The following is a 21,209-nucleotide window of genomic DNA, read 5'->3' as shown; positions in this document are numbered from 1 at the left end:
GAAGGATAGGACGCGGATGCAACTGGAACTTGGGCGGGAGGCGGATGCAGCTCCGTCCTCCGTGGAGGGGTCGCATGGTGGGGGGAGCGGAGAATGCTCCCCCCACAAGTGTGGGCTTGCTTCGCATGAGTAAGCCAGAATGCCGTACTGAGCTATGCTGCCATGCAGCAGCAGGTTGTGTGGCTGCAGGGAGCCGCCGCCGCCGCCGACGCCGCCCTCTCGCACCGTCTTCGCCGCCGCCGGCCGCCGCCGACGCCCCAAGGTCAATAGAACCATGGCCCATTTTTCCCCAAGACAAACTTAGACCATGGCCGGCCCATTTGAACTTTCAGCCCACACTCCACTCTGCCATGTTCTTTTTTCCTTTTCTCTTCTTCTCTCTCATTTTCTCAGCAACGCAATCCTGTTGGTCTCTATCAAACCAAAGAGCTTAGTAGCTTGCGATGGTATCGTCAACATGAATATATGATCGATTATTATGCTGTTCATTCATGTTTGGCTGAATCTCAAAGCCAGAGGTAGGTTTATTGATGGTGCTCAACACATTTCTTCAGATTTCAGTACACTACTTCAGTTCAGCCCTCTTATCTGTATCCGGCACTTATCTTTTGTCTCATCTCAATCCTCTTGGTTAATGTAGAAAGAAAACAGAACGTAAATTTGTTTTTTTTTCTTTTGGTTTATCGGTATACATTTGGGACGTAAAGCATCTGAAAAAAGAGATTCCATTTCCCAGTTCTGATACCAATCTCTGCAGGTAAAGCTTCTGAAAAAAGGCATGAACAATAAAAGAAACACAATAGCACTCGCACCATAAATAAAACAGTAAGTATGTGGCATGATGTACAAGTACAACAGACTACTACATCAACTGAAAAGACTGAATTGGTGAATTCTCTCTTCTTCTCAGAAGCTGCTCATAAGGTATCCACACATTTTGATTTCATCTGCATTAGTTTTGTCATTTCTCTTCTGCAAAATCCTTGTGCTGATCAAGTGACTGACCCAGCCTTAACACCATCTGCTTCTACAGAAGTTATGAGTGAGAGGAAGAGGACTCAAATCGATGGAGGGCAAGGGAGCAGCTGCAGCAGTGGCTCTCTGCTGCATTCTCATCCTGCTGTCAGGTGATCAGCTTCATCAGGTGGCTGCCATGTCCAAGTTCTGCAGATGCTACTTGCAGTGCTACCCTGACTGCAGGAAGAGCCTGCCTCGGTTCATCTGCGTGCTCAAATGCATCGATGATTGCAGCCCCAACAAGAAGAGGATGGCCGTCGGCGACTGCAACAAATTTTGCCTGCTCGCCATCTGCGGCATGGCGTTGAATGGTAAGATCAGATAGCTAGAACAATCTGCATTTTGTGTATGTCTTTTGTGCATCGTATTTGGGAGATTATCCTGACTGATTCCTCACCGAATTCTCACTGCTGTGTCTGCTTATATGCCTTGACAGGGCAAGCTGATGTTGCATCTTGCGTAGATGACTGCACCAAGAACCCAGATCTACACACCAAGTTCCTTTAAGATCATGGGATTGATTGATTCGTACTGTTGTCTGTCAAGAGCATATCAACTCTAGCATAATGCATACTACAGATCTATAGTCCACTTTTGAGTGTTGAACGATGATCAGTGGTAATAATAATAATAATCAGCTTATGTTTGCCACTTGTCTGGTTTACTGGTTCCACAACTTTTTTTAAGTTCTGTTTGTTTCTTTCCAATTCTCATGTATCATCCATGACCATTCCTTCGTTTCTTCTAGTCCATGGAAGTGTGCAAGAACTGAGCTTACGCAGGTGAACAAGGTAGCAGAAGTACATCAGCATGCACTAACAGCTCACGAAAGAGAACTTTGCATAAGTGCAATACATACTGTTCATCAACATCAGAATTCAGAAGCATGAAAAGGATTGGAAATAGTATCAGAGAGATCATTTGTATACTAATGATTTGCCTCAAGTTGTTGGTCAACATATCTATGCAAGTTAAGACATAGTAAGTTCCAGAATGTGATGCCATCATGCCAATCAAATAGTGCATGTCTACTGCCAAACGAATTACAGGCTCCATGTACATAGTTAAGATTTCTTCTAGTTACAGGTGACAAATTTGGCGACCCGATGCATTGCGCAGCAAACTGCCCCGCTATCTGTTCATTCCATCACACAACACTTGTGTAGTTTCAATGTAAGTTACAACACATTGTGACTACTCATGCGTAAAATCATCTCAACTGCCGGCTCTGTACAAAAATGAGCACCAATGTTCCCTCAAAATAGTTTATCCGTGTAGGATTCATTCATCGGGGTACAGTGTTCTGCTTCATGGTACCATGAATTCAGCCACTCCTAGAATATGGGCAGCTATATGTCTATCTTTCGTTGATCATGCAGAGGTAACCACCCCCAGCATTCCGCTCCAGAGGGTACCTGGTGGCACCTCTCATGTACTCCAGATGCTTCAAGGCAGCATGGCGGACAACAGATCTTTTTGGTGTCTTCCCTTTCTCGCGCTTCTTTATCATGGTGCAAGAGCTCAAAGGGCCCTCGCTTCCAGCCCCAGGTCTCCTATAGTGCATTTTGCAACGACGAAGTTTCAAGTTATACAACATGTGGCATAATGACATATCTGATTAATTTAGTTAATTTAAGCACCAGAACCAAGCAGATGAAAATCAATATCTAGTAACTAAGTATCTAAGTGGGGTTGCCATGGAGTGATTGACGAATGGAAGCAAGAACCATACTAAATAAAGGTAGGCCACAAAACTTACTTCAACAGTTTCTCAGAAGCAACCCTAGCAGCTTCAATGGTGTCCTTGGTTGGAGCCCACTTTACTACTCTGCCAGGATCACCTCGCATAGGTGAGTGGATTTTTACAAGCTGCACATGTTTATATTTAAAAACAGTAAGTTATCTCTTCACACTATAACAGTGTGGCTAAGTAATAATCCTTCCATGTAGGAATGGTTTGATTAGTTCGGATTAGGGGAAATGAGAAACTCACACCAAGACATTCCATCATTTGATAATATGCTCTCCCATGTAATGGAGTGTGTCCCTTTCTGGACTCCGAAAAGTACCTGGTCCTGAAAGATCATCACATCAACTGTAAGCAGATCTGCACATCAACATACATCATATTTAGTGCGTAAGATCGATCGCACCAACCATTCCTTGTATCCTGGGTCAACTGTAAATCCATACATGTCGACACTGTCACACATAGACAGAGCGAATTCAAGAGCCTTAAGCCCAGTTCCTTTAGCAGAGGAACCAAACGATGTGCCTAGCATGAGGTATACTGGATTGGTTATTGGAATTTCCTACATAGCAAGAATTCCAGCAGGCAGGTAAGAGAACACAGAATATGTACCCAAGCTACCGTATTTTTCTTAAATAGGACAGCTAAATTACCCGGATCATTTGGTTCATGATATCATGTATTGTTGTCTTAACGATAAGGGCTTCCTTTTTTGTTTCTGCAACCATAAAAATTAGCATGCCTTAGTATCTCACCAAATGGGAAAATAGGTGGCTGACAGACCTACCATCTAACTCAACAACTTTATCTAGAGCCTTTGCAGATCCTCTGTTAAGAAGTCGAAATGTACTCTTTGTCCCAACATATTCTGTATAATTCTTCAATAAAAATAGAAGTCAGTTTATGTTCGAGTGGAACGACACAAGAGCAGCAAACATAAGTATCTTAAAGAAACCTGGATGGGTGCACCGTTCTCTCTAATAACGACATCATAAGAATCAATTTCATCCCCAAATTTGGTTTTAAGAAGATCCCCAGAGTTTCCAACTACAGCACATCTACCAAATTGCCGAGGTACATATGGTGGTGTCTCAGGAAGAACTAATGAAAGTTTTTCCATGCAAAGAGTCCTGTTCTGGCACTTGTTCCTGCAATTTCAAGACTAAACATGCTCAATAATCTGTTTGTGGAGTTAATCATGCTGCAAATCTTGATGAAACTGCAAGTATGTGTACCCACAGATGGATTCCTTTATTGATCCTGCGCCATGCATACTCCTCCCAACCATTTGGCAACGCATCGATGTACTCCTTTGTAAGTATTGTTGTGCTATTGCGAACCTAGGAAAAAAGCAACTGAGTGACCATAAGTCCATAAAAATAGCTAATACTGTGATCTAACAAATATCTGGACACAGTGTTTACATACTGAGGATTGCCATGTTTTACATTATATCATATAATATTAAACTTCAATGCATCTGCAAAAAAACACATACATATGTCAGTTGAATGAATGCTAACCTGCTCCCATGAAGCCACAGCTTCACAGAGATTGAACTCAAATGATAAACCTTCAGGTTCTCCAGTTTTTGGATCTTTCTGCAAATATCAGTGCATAAGAACTAAGAAAAACAAACACACGCATCACTAGGGATGGGAATTTTACCCATGGGTCCAGGTATCCGTGGATACCCGACCCGATGGGTACGGGCGTGGGTGTGACTTTTTACCCATGGGCACGCCCGCCCGAGACCCGAAGACGTTATGGGTAATAGGTGGGTTTCATTTTTTACCCGTGGGTAAACCATGCCCAATCCGATACATATGTATTAGCTAATTTTGACTCATTTCTTAATTCTTATACCATTTCTCTCGGTTCATTTGTGATGCTAATTGATACTAAGTTATGATGTAATTCAAATTATTGTTGATAACCGATAATTTGGTAAATTATTGATTTTATTTCTCTTTGTTAAATTACATATCTTTCAAGTTATTATTCATGTGAGATTCATTGGGTACCCGCCAGATATACCCGCGCCCGCCGGGCACGGAGTTTTGCCCGCTACCTCTAGTGGGTAGGGTTTGGGCTGGCAATGTCGGGCATCGGGTCAGGCATGGTTTTGCTCTACCCATGCCCGACCCGACCCATTGCCATCCCTACGCATCACAAAAGGTGGCACGAGTATGCAATGAGTACTGTTCACGCTAGTGGCAATTTTCAGAAGCATAAGGTAGGATGCGATGTAAGTACAGAGCAAGAATTAAAAGAGGCTTTGCAAACTATGTCAGGAGCTGACTACATTTGAAATGGGAAGGCCTGCATCCAGAAGGAAATTACACAGCACATGTGCACTTACCCACTTAGAATCTGTGTCGCTTGGATACTGTATTACAACTCGACAGTAATCCTCTCCTGGAATTGCTTTCAGCCCTAGACCATTTGCATCCTGATTGTTTTTAGCACGAGTACACATTAATGATCTTTATATACCGAACATCAAGTCACCACAAACAAGAATACACTACAAATTTCCTTCGTGAATGTATATTAGGATACTATCGATACAACAAAGTACATACCAGGACAGTCTACTGAATTACTATGCCTTTGAGTAAACAATTACCACGATAAATCAAGAATTTACGAAGCAATAACTAATCACCACGCCGATTCTCCATGAGTGTGGAAATCTAATGGCCCCAAATCTCACAATGTAGCATCTAATTGCACACAATTACAAGGCAACTGAATCCCAATTGCCCGTACAGTGAACAGGATCAATTAACAGCGGAGACAGATCAGGAAACCGTACCACACACTTGCTGAAGCCGCTCTGCAGCGCGCCCAGCGCCGCCAAGTCCGCATCGGAAACCCTAGCGCCGCCATCTGCACGCACGCACAAACGCATCCATCCCACCTCAGAATCGACACACGCAAAGCCAAAAGCAGAAGAAAAAAGGCGCGCGCATTACATGAGGAGAGGCCGGAGAGGTAGACGAGGATGGCGGTGACGCCGGAGAAGATGGCGGCGGCGAGCGCGAGGGGGAGCACCCGCATGGCCGGAGCAGCCGAAGCCCTAGCCGCGCTCTGCCGGCTTTGGCCCCCGTGCTCTCGCCGGAGTCGAGTGTGAGAGAGAGGAAGCGAGCGGCGGGGATCAGTTCGCCATTTGCGAAGAGTTCGAGGGGGCTTTTCGCATATTGTGCATTTAGTGAGACTTTTTTTCGGTTTTAGATTTTTTTAAAAAAATATTTACAGAAATAATCTATCGGCAAAAAAAAACTACAAAAATAGACCCTGCCGCCCACCTCTGGGGTGGCAAGCTGACGTGGCAAACGGGGGGAGGAACGGGCGGTGACGGAGGGAGGGTTTTTTTTGCATGAAAACCCTTGCCGCCCTCTGGTGGGGCGGCAAGGGGCCCGAATGCAAAAAAGCCAGTCGGGGCCGGCTATTTTGCAGGCGGCCCCTTGCCGCCCTCTGGCCGGGCGGCAGGCCTCGCTGCCTATAAAAGGCCTGCTGCCCAGCCCCAGCCCTCATTCTTCTCTCCTCAATTCCAGTGAAAAAAAAAAGAAGAGAGGGGAGGAGAAGATAAGAAGGGGCGAAGCCCTGCCGGATTCAGACGCCGATTTCAGGTAATATTCATAGATCCTATATGTGACTATTGAGTTAAATAGTGTGTATTCTTTAAAAATTTGTTTGAATAAATGCATTATATTTTTAGGGTTTTAGTTGTACTAATCTAGAAGTGCGTATTGTAGATATCGGTAACTACGTAGATCTGCTAGTTTGGAATTAATACATTACCGTTGCATTGGCTTACACAAGAAGATATTACGTTGTAGATGTTTATTGCATGAAAGAGTAATATGATCTAGTTATTTCGTTGACAGATATGTCGAACAAACAAATATTCCAAGTTTACCATGGACCAGGAAACGTCCGTTACGGGCCAACTGGGGTAGATCTGTCAGATTTTATTGTATCAGAAAGGGGAATTGATAGACCGGCTGAGAGGAGTGTACCTTCTATAAAAGGATGGTTAATGAGGGGCTTGAGAGTTGATTTACAGACAAGTGACATAACAATCAATGTTATAGTAAGTCGGGCAACTGAGGGTTTTTATTGGGAACTAATGCCAGTTCAAAACTCTCGAGTGTGGAGATGGTATTTGGAAAATGCATTGCAACGCGGGTGGCCTCTAGCTTTGGTTCCGTTTGTTCACCCGAAGGATCCAGGTGTGCAGACGAACATGGATGATGGCGAGGGACTAAGTGCTGAAGTAAACGAGACTTCTGTGGAGGAGGTCAACGCACGAGAGGACGGGGGCGTAGTAGCTCCAGTGGGCATTCAACCAGGTGGAGTGGCCGACGAGGGGGAGACTGTCGGTGCCATTGTGGATGAAATGGAGAGGGAGGATTCTGACAACGAGCGTGTAGAGGAAGGTGATTCGTCAGATGATGAGACGGATATTAATCCAGCAGAATGGGCTAGTGAGGATTTTTCTGGGCTGATCGTCTCTGAAGAGGATAGTGTGAGATGGGAGTACAAAGAAAATGAGGTTATTCAGGGAGCGATTTATAGTAGAGCAGAAGATATGAAGGAGGCGGTAAAACATTTTGCAGTGTCACTTCATAGAGAGTTTTGGGTTGCCAAGTCGAACCGGTCGCAATATGAAGTTCGGTGTGTTAAGGAAAAAGATGGTTGTCCCTGGAGAGTGCACGCGTATAAGGGGAAATGGAAGGATTATTGGACAGTGTCAGTTGTTACCAAGCATATATATTTTCTACCTGGTGTTCAGAAATACCACAGGAACATTACATGTGCATTTGTTGCATCTGAGATGTATGCGCATGTCATCGATAATCTCACATATGAACCAAGGTCAATAATCCGACACATTGAAGAGACATACAAGTATACTATTAGCTATGCCAAGGCCTGGAGGGCCAAACAGAAAATAATAGAGATGAGATTTGGAACTTACGAAGCCTCGTATGACAATTTGCCACGCCTGCTTGGTGTTATCGAGGAAAGAAACCCTGGGAGCTCTTACGAAGTGAAGAAATTCCCCTCAATTGAACATCCTGGCAAGAGTGTGCTGCAAAGGGCGTTCTTAGCTCTACATGCATGCAAGATGGCATTCGTGAACTGTCGTCCTGTTCTCTGCATTGATGGGACATTCTTGACAGGAAAGTATCGGGGCCAGATACTAACAGCAATAGGGGTAGATGGGAACAATCAGGTATTGCCCTTGGCATTTGCTTTTGTTGAGAGTGAGAATACCGACAGCTGGTACTGGTTCCTGAAATTGGTTAAAACAAAAGTTGTTGGTATGAGGCCAAATGTATGCCTGATACATGATAGGCACGCTGGCATTCTGCGAGCGATAGGAGAGTTGCAGTTTGGGAGTATGGAACGAGGATACCCCGGTGTTTGGGAAGATGTACAGAGTAGGTGGTGCATGCGTCATATGGGAGCTAATTTCTTCAAGCAATTCAAGAACAAGGAGCTCATGAACATGTTCAAGAGGCTGTGCAATCAGAACCAGGAGAAAAAATTCAATGAGCTTTGGAAGAGATTAGATGAGTTGACAGCCAAATGCAGTGATCAGCGTGCAGCGGCTCCATCGACCGCCGTTGCTGACCCTCCTCAAGCTCTTGGACCTCTCCCAACGGATAGTCCAACATTGGTTAGAAGAACTGGATTGGAGATTCGGAAATTTTCTCAGTGGATTCTGCATGAACCAAAAGAGAAATGGGCCAAGGCGTATGACACAGGTGGTGCTAGATATGGAATAATGACAACAAATTTGGCAGAAGTTTACAACTGGGTGATGCGCGGTGTCCGTGGACTACCACTAGTTGGCATAGTGGAGTTCATTTTACATGAGACATGCAGGTATTTTAGGGATCGGTTCTAGGCAGTTCTTCCCTCTATGCCGAACAACAGCATTTTGTTTGGAGCTTTCATGCAGAAAAAGCTAGAGGAGTTGCGTAAAAAGGCCATGAAACATCGAGCTCTAGTGCAAGGTACCCAACAGCACAGGTTTGAGATACTATGTCAAGATAAGGCAGGCAGGGGTATCTACCGCAAGAGAGTGAAGCAGGAGTGTGTTCTCAAAGCCGACGGCACATGTCATTGCTCTTGTGCAAAGCCGAAGCTGCTCCACAGGCCATGCACCCATGTCATTGCTGCCGCAGCGGAGTGTGGCATACCAGATGCAGTATATGTGTCACAGTACTTCAGTAAGCAAGCAATATATCATACATGGAGCGGCGAGATTTATGGGTTCGGCATAGCTGGGGAGTTCACAGAGACTAACGATGAAGTACTCAATATTCCTGACCCATCGAAGCTCCGAGGCAAGGCTGGAAGGAGGAGGACTCGTCGCATCCGCAACGATATGGACGAGTCGGAGGCTGGCAGGGTGAAGCGTTGCAGCAAATGCGATGAACATGGGCACACTTACAAGCATTGTCCTAAAGACAAGGAGAAACCAAGTGTGGCGGAGGCAGGACTATCAGGATCAGCAGCAGATGGAGCTCGCCCTACGGGTGAAGGCACTACCTCCACTCGACCACGTCCTAGGCGTCGTCGTGCCACGTCTGGCTACGTGGTGTAGTTCTTATGTTCTATGTCGGCATGTGGATTTGCTTGTAATTCGTTTCGAACTTATCGATGTGTTTATGTTTCGTCGTGTAATGTCAGACTTCGGCATGTCATGTCTTTAGGTCTCGTGATGTAACGTCGGACTAAGGCGCCTAACGTCTTTAGGTATGCTGATGTATGTCGAACTTCGACACGTAATGTTATGTTATATTATTGAACTCTACATATATGTTAAATTGCACGTCATCGTTATGTACCATTAGTAACGTTTGCTATATTTAAATAGCCTGTACTCTTGTTGTACATAATTAATCTCATGATTTTATTACTATTTCATAATTTTGCAAGTTATCTTTTGTTTTACAGTACTATTTTTTGAATTGTTCTAATACGAAACACTATATTTTTCAGAGATGGCACGTCAGGATACACCTCAGTTGTTGGACCCGGCAATAGATCACCGACACCGGTCTCACCTTACTGCGGTGCAGGGGGCTCAGCTTGGGACGTTCCGGGCATGGACGTGCGGTGAGCTACTCACGGTTCACGACTCCTTCAGAACTCAGTCACATTCAGTACTCTCTTCCCCACTTGCTTCATTACAAATTCGACCGGCTTTCGTCAATGGCTAGACGCCGAGGTGTTGAGGATCCAAACTGGCGTTGCGATCCTTGTGTATACCTACTACCACCTTGGTGCCAGCGTCCTCTCTGCCTATGCGGTGATCGATGCCAACTAATGGCTTCGAGGAATCCTGATATTCGAGGAAGGCGCTTTTTTAGGTGCCCTAACTATGACCGTGAGGTATTTTATTATCTGCATATGCTTATTCATTCCGTATGGGCAATCGCTTTATTCTTCGTAACACTACTCTATTCGGCAGACCTGCACTACGGCTTGCGCATACATCGAGTGGGTCGATACAGAAAATCCCATTCTCGACCTAACCACTTGTTTACAAGAAAGTCGCTGGTATTTCGCATCCGAAAGTACTGAGCAATACTTACAGAGAAAAGCGGCTTATGAACGACAATGTCGTGAACTACAGAGCGACTGGCGGGTGCTAACTACGGCACTCCCTCCATGGGAAGCCCGTCCAAGATGCAGGTGTGGTGATCGTTGTCAGGTTCTTCATTCCATAAATCCTACAACATTGGGTCGAAGGTTCTTTGTTTGTCCAAATATTCTTGACGACGATTTCATGGTAAGAATATTTTGATTACATGAATCCTTATTTTCTCACAACATTTACTAACTTTGCTTGCTTTACATCTATTCTTTTCTCCCAGGAACCACCAAGGAGATGTCAATACAGAGAATGGATAGACACCAGAAGGGTTCTAACTCCACCTAGCCGTGTTATGCAGCTTGAACTACCAGAGCAATACAGTGTTACTAAAGCGCGGTTTGAGAAAGAAGAGGGATCCTCACGTAGGGGCGCGGTTTGAGAAAGAAGAGGGATCCTCACGTAGGGGTTAGCTATTATCGGACAACTTGGCATATTGAAATTTCTACTGTCATGCTTCCTTGTCCCATTACTACATCGTCGTTGTGTTCAACTATTGCACTACCTCCCTCCTAGTTCGAATCTAATATCATCTATGTAACCGCAATGCAAATACTTGTATCATGTTCAAATTGTACTACTATTTCTTCATGTTATATAATTCTCCTTGTTTAAGTCCATATAATGTTTCTACGACCCAGACTGTGATAGGCCTATATAAATTATCCGAGTACTAATACGTCGAATAAGGTACAAAATAATACCTCACTTAACATATGAAATTACGCAACAACCAACTTCAATACATTTTTATAACAATATTAACAAGTTTTACCAATAAATACTTCTTTATTTATTATTAACATAACATAGAAAAATCTTTTGGCCCGGCAAGGGACCCAGATGAAAAAGTACGGCCGCAAGCTCTTTATGGGCGGCCAAAATTGCAATTAGCCCCTTGCCGCCCTCTGTACGGGCGGCAAGGGCCTAATCGCAATTTTGGCCGACGGCGGCAGACGGCGCGGTTGACCCACCGTCTGCCACGTCAGCTTGCCGCCCACCATTAGGGCGGCAGGGGCTATTTCTGCAATTTTTTTGGTCGATAGATTATTTCTGTAAATATTAAAAATAAAATCTAAAAACGAAAAAAATTCATTTAGTGAAGTTAGTGTATTGGGCCGTCTCTAGCCTTATTTATTTATGAAATAAGTCTATTTTACCTCCTTCAACTCTTCTATTGATTGAATCATATCCCTCAACCGCAAAACCGGTATAACGCATCCCCATCTTCAAGACCGGAGCAAATCAAGTCACTGTTTTGGATAGTGGTTTCGTCCTATGCTGCGCTCATGGTTTCATTCTATATCGGGCTGGAGCTTTGGATTGGGCCAGCTTCTTCAAGGCTGCATTTTCTTCTTCTCATATTTGCATACCAAAAAATCATACGAGAGATGTCTAGACAGTTCCAGTTTCTTAACTCTACGTGGAAACTGATTATTTTTTTTAAAGAAAATGAAGGACTCTACACTTTTATATTTGAGCGACTTCTGAATGCAGATGATTCAGAGAGCCCTGAACTGAGACACTGCATCGTGATGATTCTTTCTCTGTTAGTGCATTTCTTGGAGGCCGTACAAAGATTCTGCCCTGTTCTTGTGTAGTTTCTTTGGACCAAAAAAACTTTAAGGGATATCGTTAAATTTCTCATCAAAGATAAGCAAGGGCTGTGTCCAGCAATCAACAATGGCTGGAGCTGGACGGAAGGAAGGATGGATGTTTGGTCGGTTGGCCGGAGACATGAGAGAAATGGAGGTTGCTTTTGACGTCAAAATGGGCGGCGGCCACACACAAGTCAGGATGAACAGCCTGTCATAACACTGACAGGTCAACACGTATGCATATATTCCATTCCATGGAATGGAATTTTGGTATTTTAGTGCTTTTGACATTTCCCAGTATTTTATGGCCACAATAATTCCCTCTCTGTATTCATTTTGTGCAAAGTAATTCATTGCATATTCATACTTCTAGCTGTTGGAAATTTGGAACTTGTCATTAGAAAAAAGAGCAGGATCACAACTCACATCAATCAGAGAGTATATGGGCTGCCATATTTAGCCCTCCGGAAAAACATAATTGCTGAATTCTGAAGATACTACTGCCTTGGTTTTGTTACAAGGGCTGCTTGTCACTTTTCAAAAATCGGCAAATTTGCTCAAGAAATGATTTCTTATCACACACAACTGGCCAAAATTTCTACCAAGTAGCAAGGTTTACTCACTATGATGCAGTCTAATGTTCACACTTATGCAGTCAAGCTCCGGTTGCAAGACCCACAAAATTGAACACAGCGGGGAAGCTATTTTGAGCAAGCCATTTCAAGAATTATTCCTTCTATTTCTAGTGGTTACAAATTACAGTTATATCTTTCTTGTTGCTACATTTTACACTCATCATGATTGGGCAACAAGGGCCTTCTTTCATGATATAGCAACAAATAAACATCACCATCTCCAACTGAACATCAGACAAAATTTAGGCCATTTACAGGAAGAATGTCATCAGCTCCAATGCTGTTTATCACCGTGCCTTCGTGGCGTGACCATTGGTCCTTGATCCACGGCGACCATCAGGGCGCGGCGATGACCGTTGGTGCGCTGTGGTGCGACCATGGCTATGGTCCCTTGATGAACCGCTTCCTCTTGCATCCCTTGCTCGGCTCTTCATTGATTCGATCCTTTCGAGTGTCTCAAGAACTTCCTTCATTGAGGGCCTGCTCCTGGGCTCACCTGCCAGGCAATTTAACGTCAACTGCGCCGCCTGAACAGCTTGTTTGGAGTTATACTGGCCCTCAAACCGGGGGTCCATGAGGCGGGCAAGCTTTCTCCGGTCCGCCAAGTAGGGCTTCGCCCAGTCCACAAGGCTGAGCTGCCCATTAGGACGGTTGGGGTCTAGTGCTCGCTGACCGGACATCATCTCCAGCATCACAACTCCGAAACCGTAAACATCACTCTTGACATATAAATGACCTAGTCATGATTTAGTAGAGCAGATAGTGAGAAAGCGAAAATAACCACCGGCAGCTAAGAAAGTATCTACAGATAGTAAACTGTACTTCAGAGCTAATAATAATTTGACAATGTATTATAGAAACTTGAATTCTGAATTTCATGTGGGATGCAAAACTAACTAGTAACTCTGAAATATTAATGGTACGAGTTGAGGAAAGTTGGGTGCGCACTGTGTCAACTTTTTTTTGAGTGGAAAGTGACATTAGGCGAATATCCGTACATAAAAAGGATTGTTAGCACACATTTTCCTAAGATGGATCATCCACTTGGATGGCAGTAGGTGCTAACTCATGTTACTCATCCATATCTGTCCAAGATGGAGCCCTACAGTCACATGCGTATACATGTCTAGACTCTGGACTTAGCTAGTGCATACCCACTATTCTATATATTCAATGACTTGGTATTGCTTCCTTTCTAGTTAGGCAATATTCATTTTCACACTTGACTTCTATTCAACATCCATGGACTATTTATATTGTCTGTTAGCTAAAATTCCGAATTTTATCATTGGACAGAAGGAGGAGATATAGCATGCATCCAAAAATGTAAGTGACATGATTGACAATCAAAAACGCTAAATTTGGGAACATATGAAGACTGAGAGGTCAAATTCCACACATATTGCTATTTCAGCTGTACTATGACTATCACATGCAGTGTTAAGTGTTGATAATTAACTGCAGGGTAGGCGTAAGGACACATACCAGTGGCTACATACTCCGGTGCTGCATAACCATATGTGCCCATGACCCTTGTTGTGATATGTGAGTTGCTACCAGTTGGTCCAAGCTTAGCAAGCCCAAAATCAGAGAGCTTTGCATTATAGTTCTGCCAAAGAACACCATCAGCATTTGAACTCAATAATGAGAAGGTTGCAGGCACATTAAATAGCAGAAAGCTTACAGCATCTAGAAGAATGTTGGAAGCCTTAAAGTCACGGTAGATGACTTGTTTTTCTGAGGCATGCAGGAACGCAAGTCCTCGAGCTGCACCAATGGCTATCTTCAGCCTCAGTTCCCATGATAGTGGAGGACATCCTTCTGAAAAGAGATGCGGCCAGTTTCATCATCAGTATACCTCTCAATCAAGTCAAGTAACTGCCCCGAGATATTCTCACATCATGCACTTATATGTTTGCAGATTTAGAATTTTCTACTCCAGAAGACAAAGTATTGCAGGGGGAAAGAAATACAGTGTGCATGAGCAAGGTAATCACCCCAAATTTTCAGTGAAATGCCTAAGAGAACTTCATTCATGATATAAATAAGATGATGGAAATGATTAGCAACAAACCAATAAGAACTCACTCTTGAAAAGATGGTTCTCCAAGCTCCCTTTGGCCATGAATTCATACACGAGCAAAAGTTCCTTGTCCTCAAAGCAGTAGCCCAAGAGCTTGACTAGGTTTGGATGCGAGAGCCTACCCAGAAAGTTTATCTCTGACTGCAGGGTACACATTGAGAAATATGATTAGATGTTATTAATGTTGACAAAAAAATCGCATCTGTTAGAGTAAACTAAGTTAATTGAGTAGTATATCTTGTTAAAGTTTGCAAAGGCATGTGGGAGGTAGCTGTAATATTTTGCCTGGAATACCAAAACTGACCCAGAGAAACACTGCATTGTGATAAACATGTGGTTTATAGGATGCTTCTGGTCAGGAATTATGAAGAGTCTAGTATTATAACATTAATATGGTTCTGGTCAGCATTGGGCTATTGGCCGTTTGGCACTACCCAGATTACATAGGCCTATTAAAGAATTGACATTGCAGCTTATAAAACAGACAGCCAAGTCATCAGAAGCTAAACAAACATAAAGAACCATAAGCATGAGATGACCATGAGGAGAAACTTCAAAAGTTTGGTGCATTTTTTATCTGTCCATTAATGGTGCAATGCCAGAAAGTGATCCCATCCTCTAACTTGTTAAGTTTATTATACAGCAGTAATCAAAACTAAAGTCAAACCCCATAAGCATGCAAGATTCCTATGCTCATGCTAACCAACTTGGCATCCTGCAATTCAAGTATTTCTTTTCTTTCTTTCTAAACAAAGAACCTGATTTTTACCTGCCATTCCTCATAACCTTGCATGCTCTCTGAGTTGAGCTTCTTGACAGCAACAACCATGCCGGTGCCGCCCTTCACCGGGTTCATCGTCTTCTCATCCACCCATCCTTTGTACACCCTCCCAAAGCCTCCCTCCCCAAGAACACTATCCGGCCTGAAGTTCTTGGTGGCTGTCCTGAGCTCAATGAATGTGAATGTCCTGAGGTTTGGTGCCTCCAGGATCTGGCCCTCTGGGTACACCCCGTCGTCGAATCCGCTGCTCGTGCCGCCGCTTCCGGAAGACGCCATGAAGCTGCTGCCAACAGAGGAGAGCTTCCCAGTTGTGCTATTGCTGGTTGTGACGCTGCTGCTTGTTTTGGGGGTCATTGTCCCTGTAGAACAAACAGCTCACGTTACCTTCTTGCAGTAAGTTTGGCTATGACAGAAATATGTGGAGAAAAATGGAGAATTCAGCCAAAGTTGGAGTCCTTTTTTCCCCATTTACTAAGGTAATAGTTAGGATTGCACGAGGGGTTATATTGTTGATGAAGCCTGTGTGATTCAGGAAAGGGGGGAAACTACTTTTTGGTGATAAATTCTAACCTGCTAATTAAAGATGTAAATTTGAAGAAGAAAACTAAGAAAGTATTGATCTTAAACAACTAAGTGTTAGTCACAGTAATTCGTTTAATTCCTTCTCTAGTCTCTGCTACCATGTCAGCACTGATTATGTAAAAACAAAAAAAAAAACTTAGAACTTGGAAAACTTAACAAGTTGCCCTGATTCTCTTACAGCTACCGCCCCTAAACATGATCTTGAGCTAGAATAACTGAGATTATTTTTTAAAAAAAAAAACTTTATTTCCGCCCCTCAGAAACCTCAAGTGTATTGATCAGACTTGAGAGAAAAGACCAAACGCTCGATCAGAAACCAAGAAATCTTCACCCAGGACAGGCCCAACTTATAGGATCGCAAATAAAGAAGAGGAAAGAAACCGAGTTCTTGAAGCGGACAGAATCTCACCTGAGCTAGGCGGCCTGCAATCCCCCGATACATGAGCCTTCCCTGAACCACCACAGATGTTCCCCATCTCTCCCTCTCTCTCTCTCTTTCCCTCTCTGCAGCAATCAAGAACGCACCAAGGGGAGGAAGGGAGGAAGGAAGGGTGGGTTGTGGAGGAGAGAGGCCAAGAAAGGGAGGAGGAAGAAGAGTAGGGGGAGGGGAATGGCAAGTCAAGGGGGGATTATAAGTAAGCAGACTGCAGAGCTCATGGAGGAAGAGGAGGAGAAGAAGCTGCAAAAAAAAAAAAGTCTCCGGTTTCTTTCTGCATGTGGCTGGCCTATCTCTGACTGAATTCAGCTCTCACCTTTCCTTCCAAATGCAAATTTCTTTACAACTTTCCATGTATTTATTAGAGTAATACTACTACCTGTATTGGCAATTTTTCATTGTTAACAGTATTTTTGCCCTAAAAATATATATGTATGCGAATATAAGTAGGGCTGTGTTTAGATGGTGGAAAAGTTGGGAAGTTGAGAGAAAGTTGGTAGTTTATGTGTGTAGAAAAATTTTCGATGGGATATGATGTGATGGAAAGTTGAGAATTTGGGCAAACTAAACACAGCCTAGGTTCAATTCGTTGTCCTTTCATGAATAGTGTATGTATACAATAAAAGAATTTCATTTTCTCTAAAAATACTTTTTTTTACTTATGCATAAAAGTAAAATACAGTTTTCATAGGCATGTAAATATAAGAATATACGAACTATTAAATATGGTTAGAAAGCTTAGCTTATAAAGGAGCATCATTCCAAAAGAAGTGATTACAAGAATATTGGGTCTACTTTGATATTCTGAAAGAAAAATAATTCAAATAAAAGGGATAATGATTTCATTACAGGTGTTTAAAAAAAACAACAATGTTTATAGAAGAAGACAATTGTTAACGACTTTGGTTTGTTGGGATGTGCCTGGAATTGGTCCAAGGCTCCAAGGCACTATCTATGCTGGTGGTTTGTTTGACCAGGCAAGCTAACCAGGGCTCCCTTTATAATAGATTTATTTTATGTATAAATGGAATAGATGATTTATTGTTCTTGCAACAGTCCTTTTTATGGAGCAGGACAGTGATTAATCAGGAGATGGACTGATGCATGAGATCTTTGAAATTGACAATAGTAGCACTCCTTGTCCTTGGTGTGGATGTGGTGCTAGACTATGTCAAAGTATTGCATTTTGTTGATTTTATCAGAAGTGTCAAAGTGAAGTACTGTGACCCTGTTGGTCCAAGAGTATAGACAAATCTAAAACCATGCATGTTTCCATCATGAACCAAAAAGAACTATGGTTCTCATTTCTTGCTCATGTATTCGCATTCATATTGTTGAAACTTGAAAGAGGATTTAATTATGGACTTTTGCTCTAATAAAGTACAACTTTTGACTTAGCTTCCTACTAGGATACCATTAAAATGGGTGCAAGCCTTATCAAGTCAATTGAAAGAGATTCAACTCCGTGCTATAAAGAGGATGATAACGTTCTGAAAAAAGGGCACTTGGATGGTATACAAACAAAAGACTGGTGATTGTATTTTTATTATGTCACTAATTTCTACTAATCTTGTTTTTATCACATATTTTTTTGTCAGAGAGCTCTTCCACTTTATTGTTCAAAACAATATAATATCAGGAAATATTTGATAGCCATGATGCAAAGCAAATATTACTCCGTGGTCCGCTAATTTATCAGGTTTGCCGGTTCAAAATTGGTGTATGAGAATTCCAATCTTTGGTTGAAGAAAAAAACTCTCTTCAGGATTTGTACGGTTTCCTGCCGATCAAAGTTATTACAACAGGGGTTTCTCAAAAAAAAAAGTTGTTACAACAGGGAAAAAAAGGGACACAGTACAGAATTCCTTACATGTGACTGTTCATCCTAATGTTTGCATGAGTGCAACAAAAACTAGCATTCATGAGCCCATATCCTTGATAACGATTATCTAAAAAAAATATCCTTGATAACGACTGAGAAAATTGACTGACAGCAAAAGTGGAGAATATTTTAATTTTTTTTACTGGTTGATCCAAGCTAGCCCATTCAACTCAAAAGCTATTCCTTAAATGATGAAGATTTCCTTTAAATAAAAGTTGAAGTGATGGAAGCACTAAATCCCATTCATCACAAGAAAAATAATGCTTCTATATGTGTTGCACAAAATGCATGTTTTTGGCAACTAGCAAACTAGAGTGAGTGCTCTATCACCTGCAATACAGATATATAATAGCTGATACTTAATGTTGACTTACCCTAAAAGTGACAACTTGCAAAAGTGCTCCATTGATCTATATATTTATGTGCATGATTTTTACGATGATAAGTACTACCTCCATCCCAGAATACTTGTCAAAAGTTTTCCTATTTTACCCTCAATAACCATTCCACTTCTCATCATATATTATTTAATAAGGGGTATTATAGACTTTTGTATTAAACCTTAATAGTATATTCTAAACAAATTGTGGGATGGAGGGAGTATATAAGAAAAGAATGATGGAACATATGAAGTGCGAAAAGAAATCTGATAGTAATTTCTGAATCGATTGTGGGGTTGACAAAACATTTCGACATACTTGACATTTTAGCATTTTTTTTTCCGAATCGATTGTTGGGTTGACAAAACCACGAGCTACTTGCAGAAAGGCCACAAATCGCATCAGCATGCTTACTTGCTTAAGTACTGATGGATTACAGGTAGATGCCATGGTAGTGCTGAGAAAATGCCAACTTTTCCCTTTTTTTTCACTTTTCACTTTATGCACAGAAATAAATCTACTTTCGCAATTGCAGTGCCTAAAGAAATGTAGGAAGCTGTCATTTTCACTGGATTTTCTCATCCTCGGAAGGTAGGTTAATTAGGCCTTGATATTTATATGCAGAAGCAATGATTTCTGACAATATGCTACTAAGATGGAAGACTAAAATGAAAGGTGAAAAAGAAAATCAGAAAAGCGATAAAGCAAAAGGTTGAAGAACCATATCTGAAGTTCTCAGTTGCTTCTCTGAAGTCAAAAAATCATCAGATTGTCTATCTGAGGCGTACACTACTATGCTCCTTTTGTTTTCTTGTTGGAAAGAAGAAGTTACTAGGAAATTTAGAATCTTGAAAACGAAGATTAATATACTTAATTTCAGCAACCAGATGAGACATGCTGCATACGCTTGCTTAGTTTGTCGAACAAAGACCAGAGTAATTAGGCAGCATCATTGGAAAGCCGGCCGGCTATCTGAAGGATACATCAAAGAAACCAGTAGTAGCTTTCAGGGAAAAAAACAGTGGAGGAAATTAAGGAAAGCGATACACACCAACACTACTCAGAACGATTAATTGCCAACCAAGCTAAAGTAAATAGTAATTAGATGTTAGATTGTCAAAATTGATCTATATATCTATTGTGTTTTGCTGACCAAATTGTGGCCATGCGACAGGCAGGACAAGAAAATTGGGAAGGTCCTGCTGTTTGCTTTCACACACACATCTATCTGACTGCAACTAGTCAGGTATAGCTGAATTCATCGTTTAGGCACAACTAATTGGTTTCATGGTGAATAAATTACAACTATTACCTCCATTTTTAAATATATTATGACATTATTAGTTTTTAGCAAGACATTTGTTCATTCGACTTATCAAAAACTATATGGCATATTTGCACTATATATTTTAAAGATGAATTGTCAAATATAATGTCTAAAATTTAATATCTTTATATATTTTAAAAGGAAGATAGTAGTGTAGCAGTGCCATAGTGTTTTGGAAGGTTTTAGACTTCGGTGGGGGCAATTAACAGGACGGCAGTTAATTGTAGAATTATAGCACTGGGTCAACTCAAAACAACAGCACCAGCACATGTTTATGAAAAAAAAATGCAGTCAACTGAAGTGATCAACGGGCTTTCTGATTTCTGATATTTTTAAGGTCTTCTAATTAATTTCCTCCCCTGAGTATATATGTACGCGCATGGTTGGGTTTTGGGTATATTATATAATTTATATGAGCAGTTAAACACACGAGATAAAGGATATTTTAGACTGAACTTCTAGAAGCTACAACACGCATGAAGAACACAAAAAATCTTCATTTGATGTACAGTATCATTAGAAGATGATAAAAATGGCATTCCATGTTCAGCTGAAACTCCAACACTAGTTGAAAATCCATAGTCTCCTGGTTTTTTTTTGGAAGGTCATAACAGTGACATATCTCTTAAGTAGTATATCACACGTTGTGGATTATATTAACTGAAATTACCTGCAAATTTTGGGGGAAAGGAACGTACTCAACCAATAAATAGTTGGATACAGATAGCTACACTGAACATCTGCAGAATGTCAAACACGTGCTGCAGCGAATGCGTCTAAACCAATTGTTCTTTAATGATGACATCGCAAATTAATTAACACGGTCTGATTTTATCTTTGACCATGCATGTTTCTGTATCACTGTGCATGCATGCACATATATATGGATCCAGGCATCCAGCCTGGCCATAAACTGATAAAGGAGGCAGCAGATGAGATTGTCCTAAGTACGTTACTTGGACTTCACTTAACAGTTAACAATGCATGATATCGATCCAGTCGACTTGATTTTATTCGCAGACAGCGATCGATTTCAATTAGGGCATAGACCAAATTATTA

The 21,209-nt window shown here is 41.9% G+C and overlaps 3 protein-coding genes across 4 annotated transcripts; 1 reads left to right on the top strand and 2 right to left on the bottom strand.

The window, feature by feature from the left end:
• The first annotated feature begins 83 nt into the window (after nucleotides 1-83).
• On the top strand, nucleotides 84-1,690 carry LOC107276593 (uncharacterized). 2 transcript variants are annotated; one of them, XM_066307856.1, is made up of 4 exons: nucleotides 84-262; nucleotides 758-924; nucleotides 1,034-1,328; nucleotides 1,454-1,690. In XM_066307856.1, the coding sequence occupies exons 3-4, from the start codon at nucleotides 1,067-1,069 to the stop codon at nucleotides 1,522-1,524; spliced, it is 333 nt and encodes a 110-aa protein (XP_066163953.1). In that variant the 5' UTR covers nucleotides 84-262; nucleotides 758-924; nucleotides 1,034-1,066; the 3' UTR covers nucleotides 1,525-1,690. The 2 variants fall into 2 exon arrangements, with proteins under 2 accessions (XP_066163953.1, XP_066163952.1); XM_066307855.1 differs by having other exon boundaries at nucleotides 170-518.
• Nucleotides 1,691-1,911: 221 nt separating this feature from the next.
• LOC4328096 (sialyltransferase-like protein 4) lies at nucleotides 1,912-5,946 on the bottom strand. The gene is made up of 12 exons (NM_001401754.1): nucleotides 5,746-5,946; nucleotides 5,586-5,659; nucleotides 5,130-5,219; nucleotides 4,291-4,368; nucleotides 4,007-4,107; nucleotides 3,723-3,915; nucleotides 3,555-3,645; nucleotides 3,421-3,485; nucleotides 3,175-3,329; nucleotides 3,011-3,092; nucleotides 2,777-2,886; nucleotides 1,912-2,570 (listed from the first exon to the last, which is right to left on the bottom strand). Exons 1-12 carry the CDS (start codon nucleotides 5,828-5,830, stop codon nucleotides 2,375-2,377), a joined length of 1,320 nt encoding a protein of 439 aa, NP_001388683.1. The 5' UTR covers nucleotides 5,831-5,946; the 3' UTR covers nucleotides 1,912-2,374.
• A 6,815-nt stretch (nucleotides 5,947-12,761) lies between these two features.
• Nucleotides 12,762-16,770, bottom strand: LOC4328095 (probable serine/threonine-protein kinase PIX13). Its single transcript, XM_015770197.3, has 6 exons — nucleotides 16,534-16,770; nucleotides 15,531-15,901; nucleotides 14,767-14,902; nucleotides 14,363-14,499; nucleotides 14,164-14,287; nucleotides 12,762-13,414 (listed from the first exon to the last, which is right to left on the bottom strand). The coding sequence occupies exons 1-6, from the start codon at nucleotides 16,598-16,600 to the stop codon at nucleotides 12,966-12,968; spliced, it is 1,284 nt and encodes a 427-aa protein (XP_015625683.1). The 5' UTR covers nucleotides 16,601-16,770; the 3' UTR covers nucleotides 12,762-12,965.
• Between the last annotated feature and the right edge of the window lie 4,439 nt (nucleotides 16,771-21,209).

The sequence above is a fragment of the Oryza sativa genome, chromosome 2 (assembly GCF_034140825.1).
Source record: "Oryza sativa Japonica Group chromosome 2, ASM3414082v1".
Lineage (NCBI taxonomy): Eukaryota > Viridiplantae > Streptophyta > Magnoliopsida > Poales > Poaceae > Oryza > Oryza sativa.
The sequence above is the reverse complement of the archived record's forward strand: the minus strand, read 5'-3'. Positions and strand labels throughout refer to the sequence as shown.

Excerpts from the sequence above, each read along its gene's own strand:
- LOC107276593 (XM_066307856.1), top strand. The coding sequence starts at position 1,067 with ATGGAGGGCAAGGGAGCAGCTGCAGCAGTGGCTCTCTGCTGCATTCTC. Across the intron at positions 1,329-1,453 it reads CTGCGGCATGGCGTTGAATG|GGCAAGCTGATGTTGCATCT; the intron begins GTAAGATCAGAT and ends ATGCCTTGACAG.
- LOC4328095 (XM_015770197.3), bottom strand. The coding sequence starts at position 16,600 with ATGGGGAACATCTGTGGTGGTTCAGGGAAGGCTCATGTATCGGGGGAT. Across the intron at positions 14,903-15,530 it reads AAGGTTATGAGGAATGGCAG|TCAGAGATAAACTTTCTGGG; the intron begins GTAAAAATCAGG and ends TGTACCCTGCAG. Across the intron at positions 14,500-14,766 it reads GGAGAACCATCTTTTCAAGA|AAGGATGTCCTCCACTATCA; the intron begins GTGAGTTCTTAT and ends ATCTCTTTTCAG.
- LOC4328096 (NM_001401754.1), bottom strand. The coding sequence starts at position 5,830 with ATGCGGGTGCTCCCCCTCGCGCTCGCCGCCGCCATCTTCTCCGGCGTC. Across the intron at positions 5,220-5,585 it reads GCGGCTTCAGCAAGTGTGTG|GATGCAAATGGTCTAGGGCT; the intron begins GTACGGTTTCCT and ends AAAAACAATCAG. Across the intron at positions 3,646-3,722 it reads AGAACGGTGCACCCATCCAG|AATTATACAGAATATGTTGG; the intron begins GTTTCTTTAAGA and ends TTTTTATTGAAG.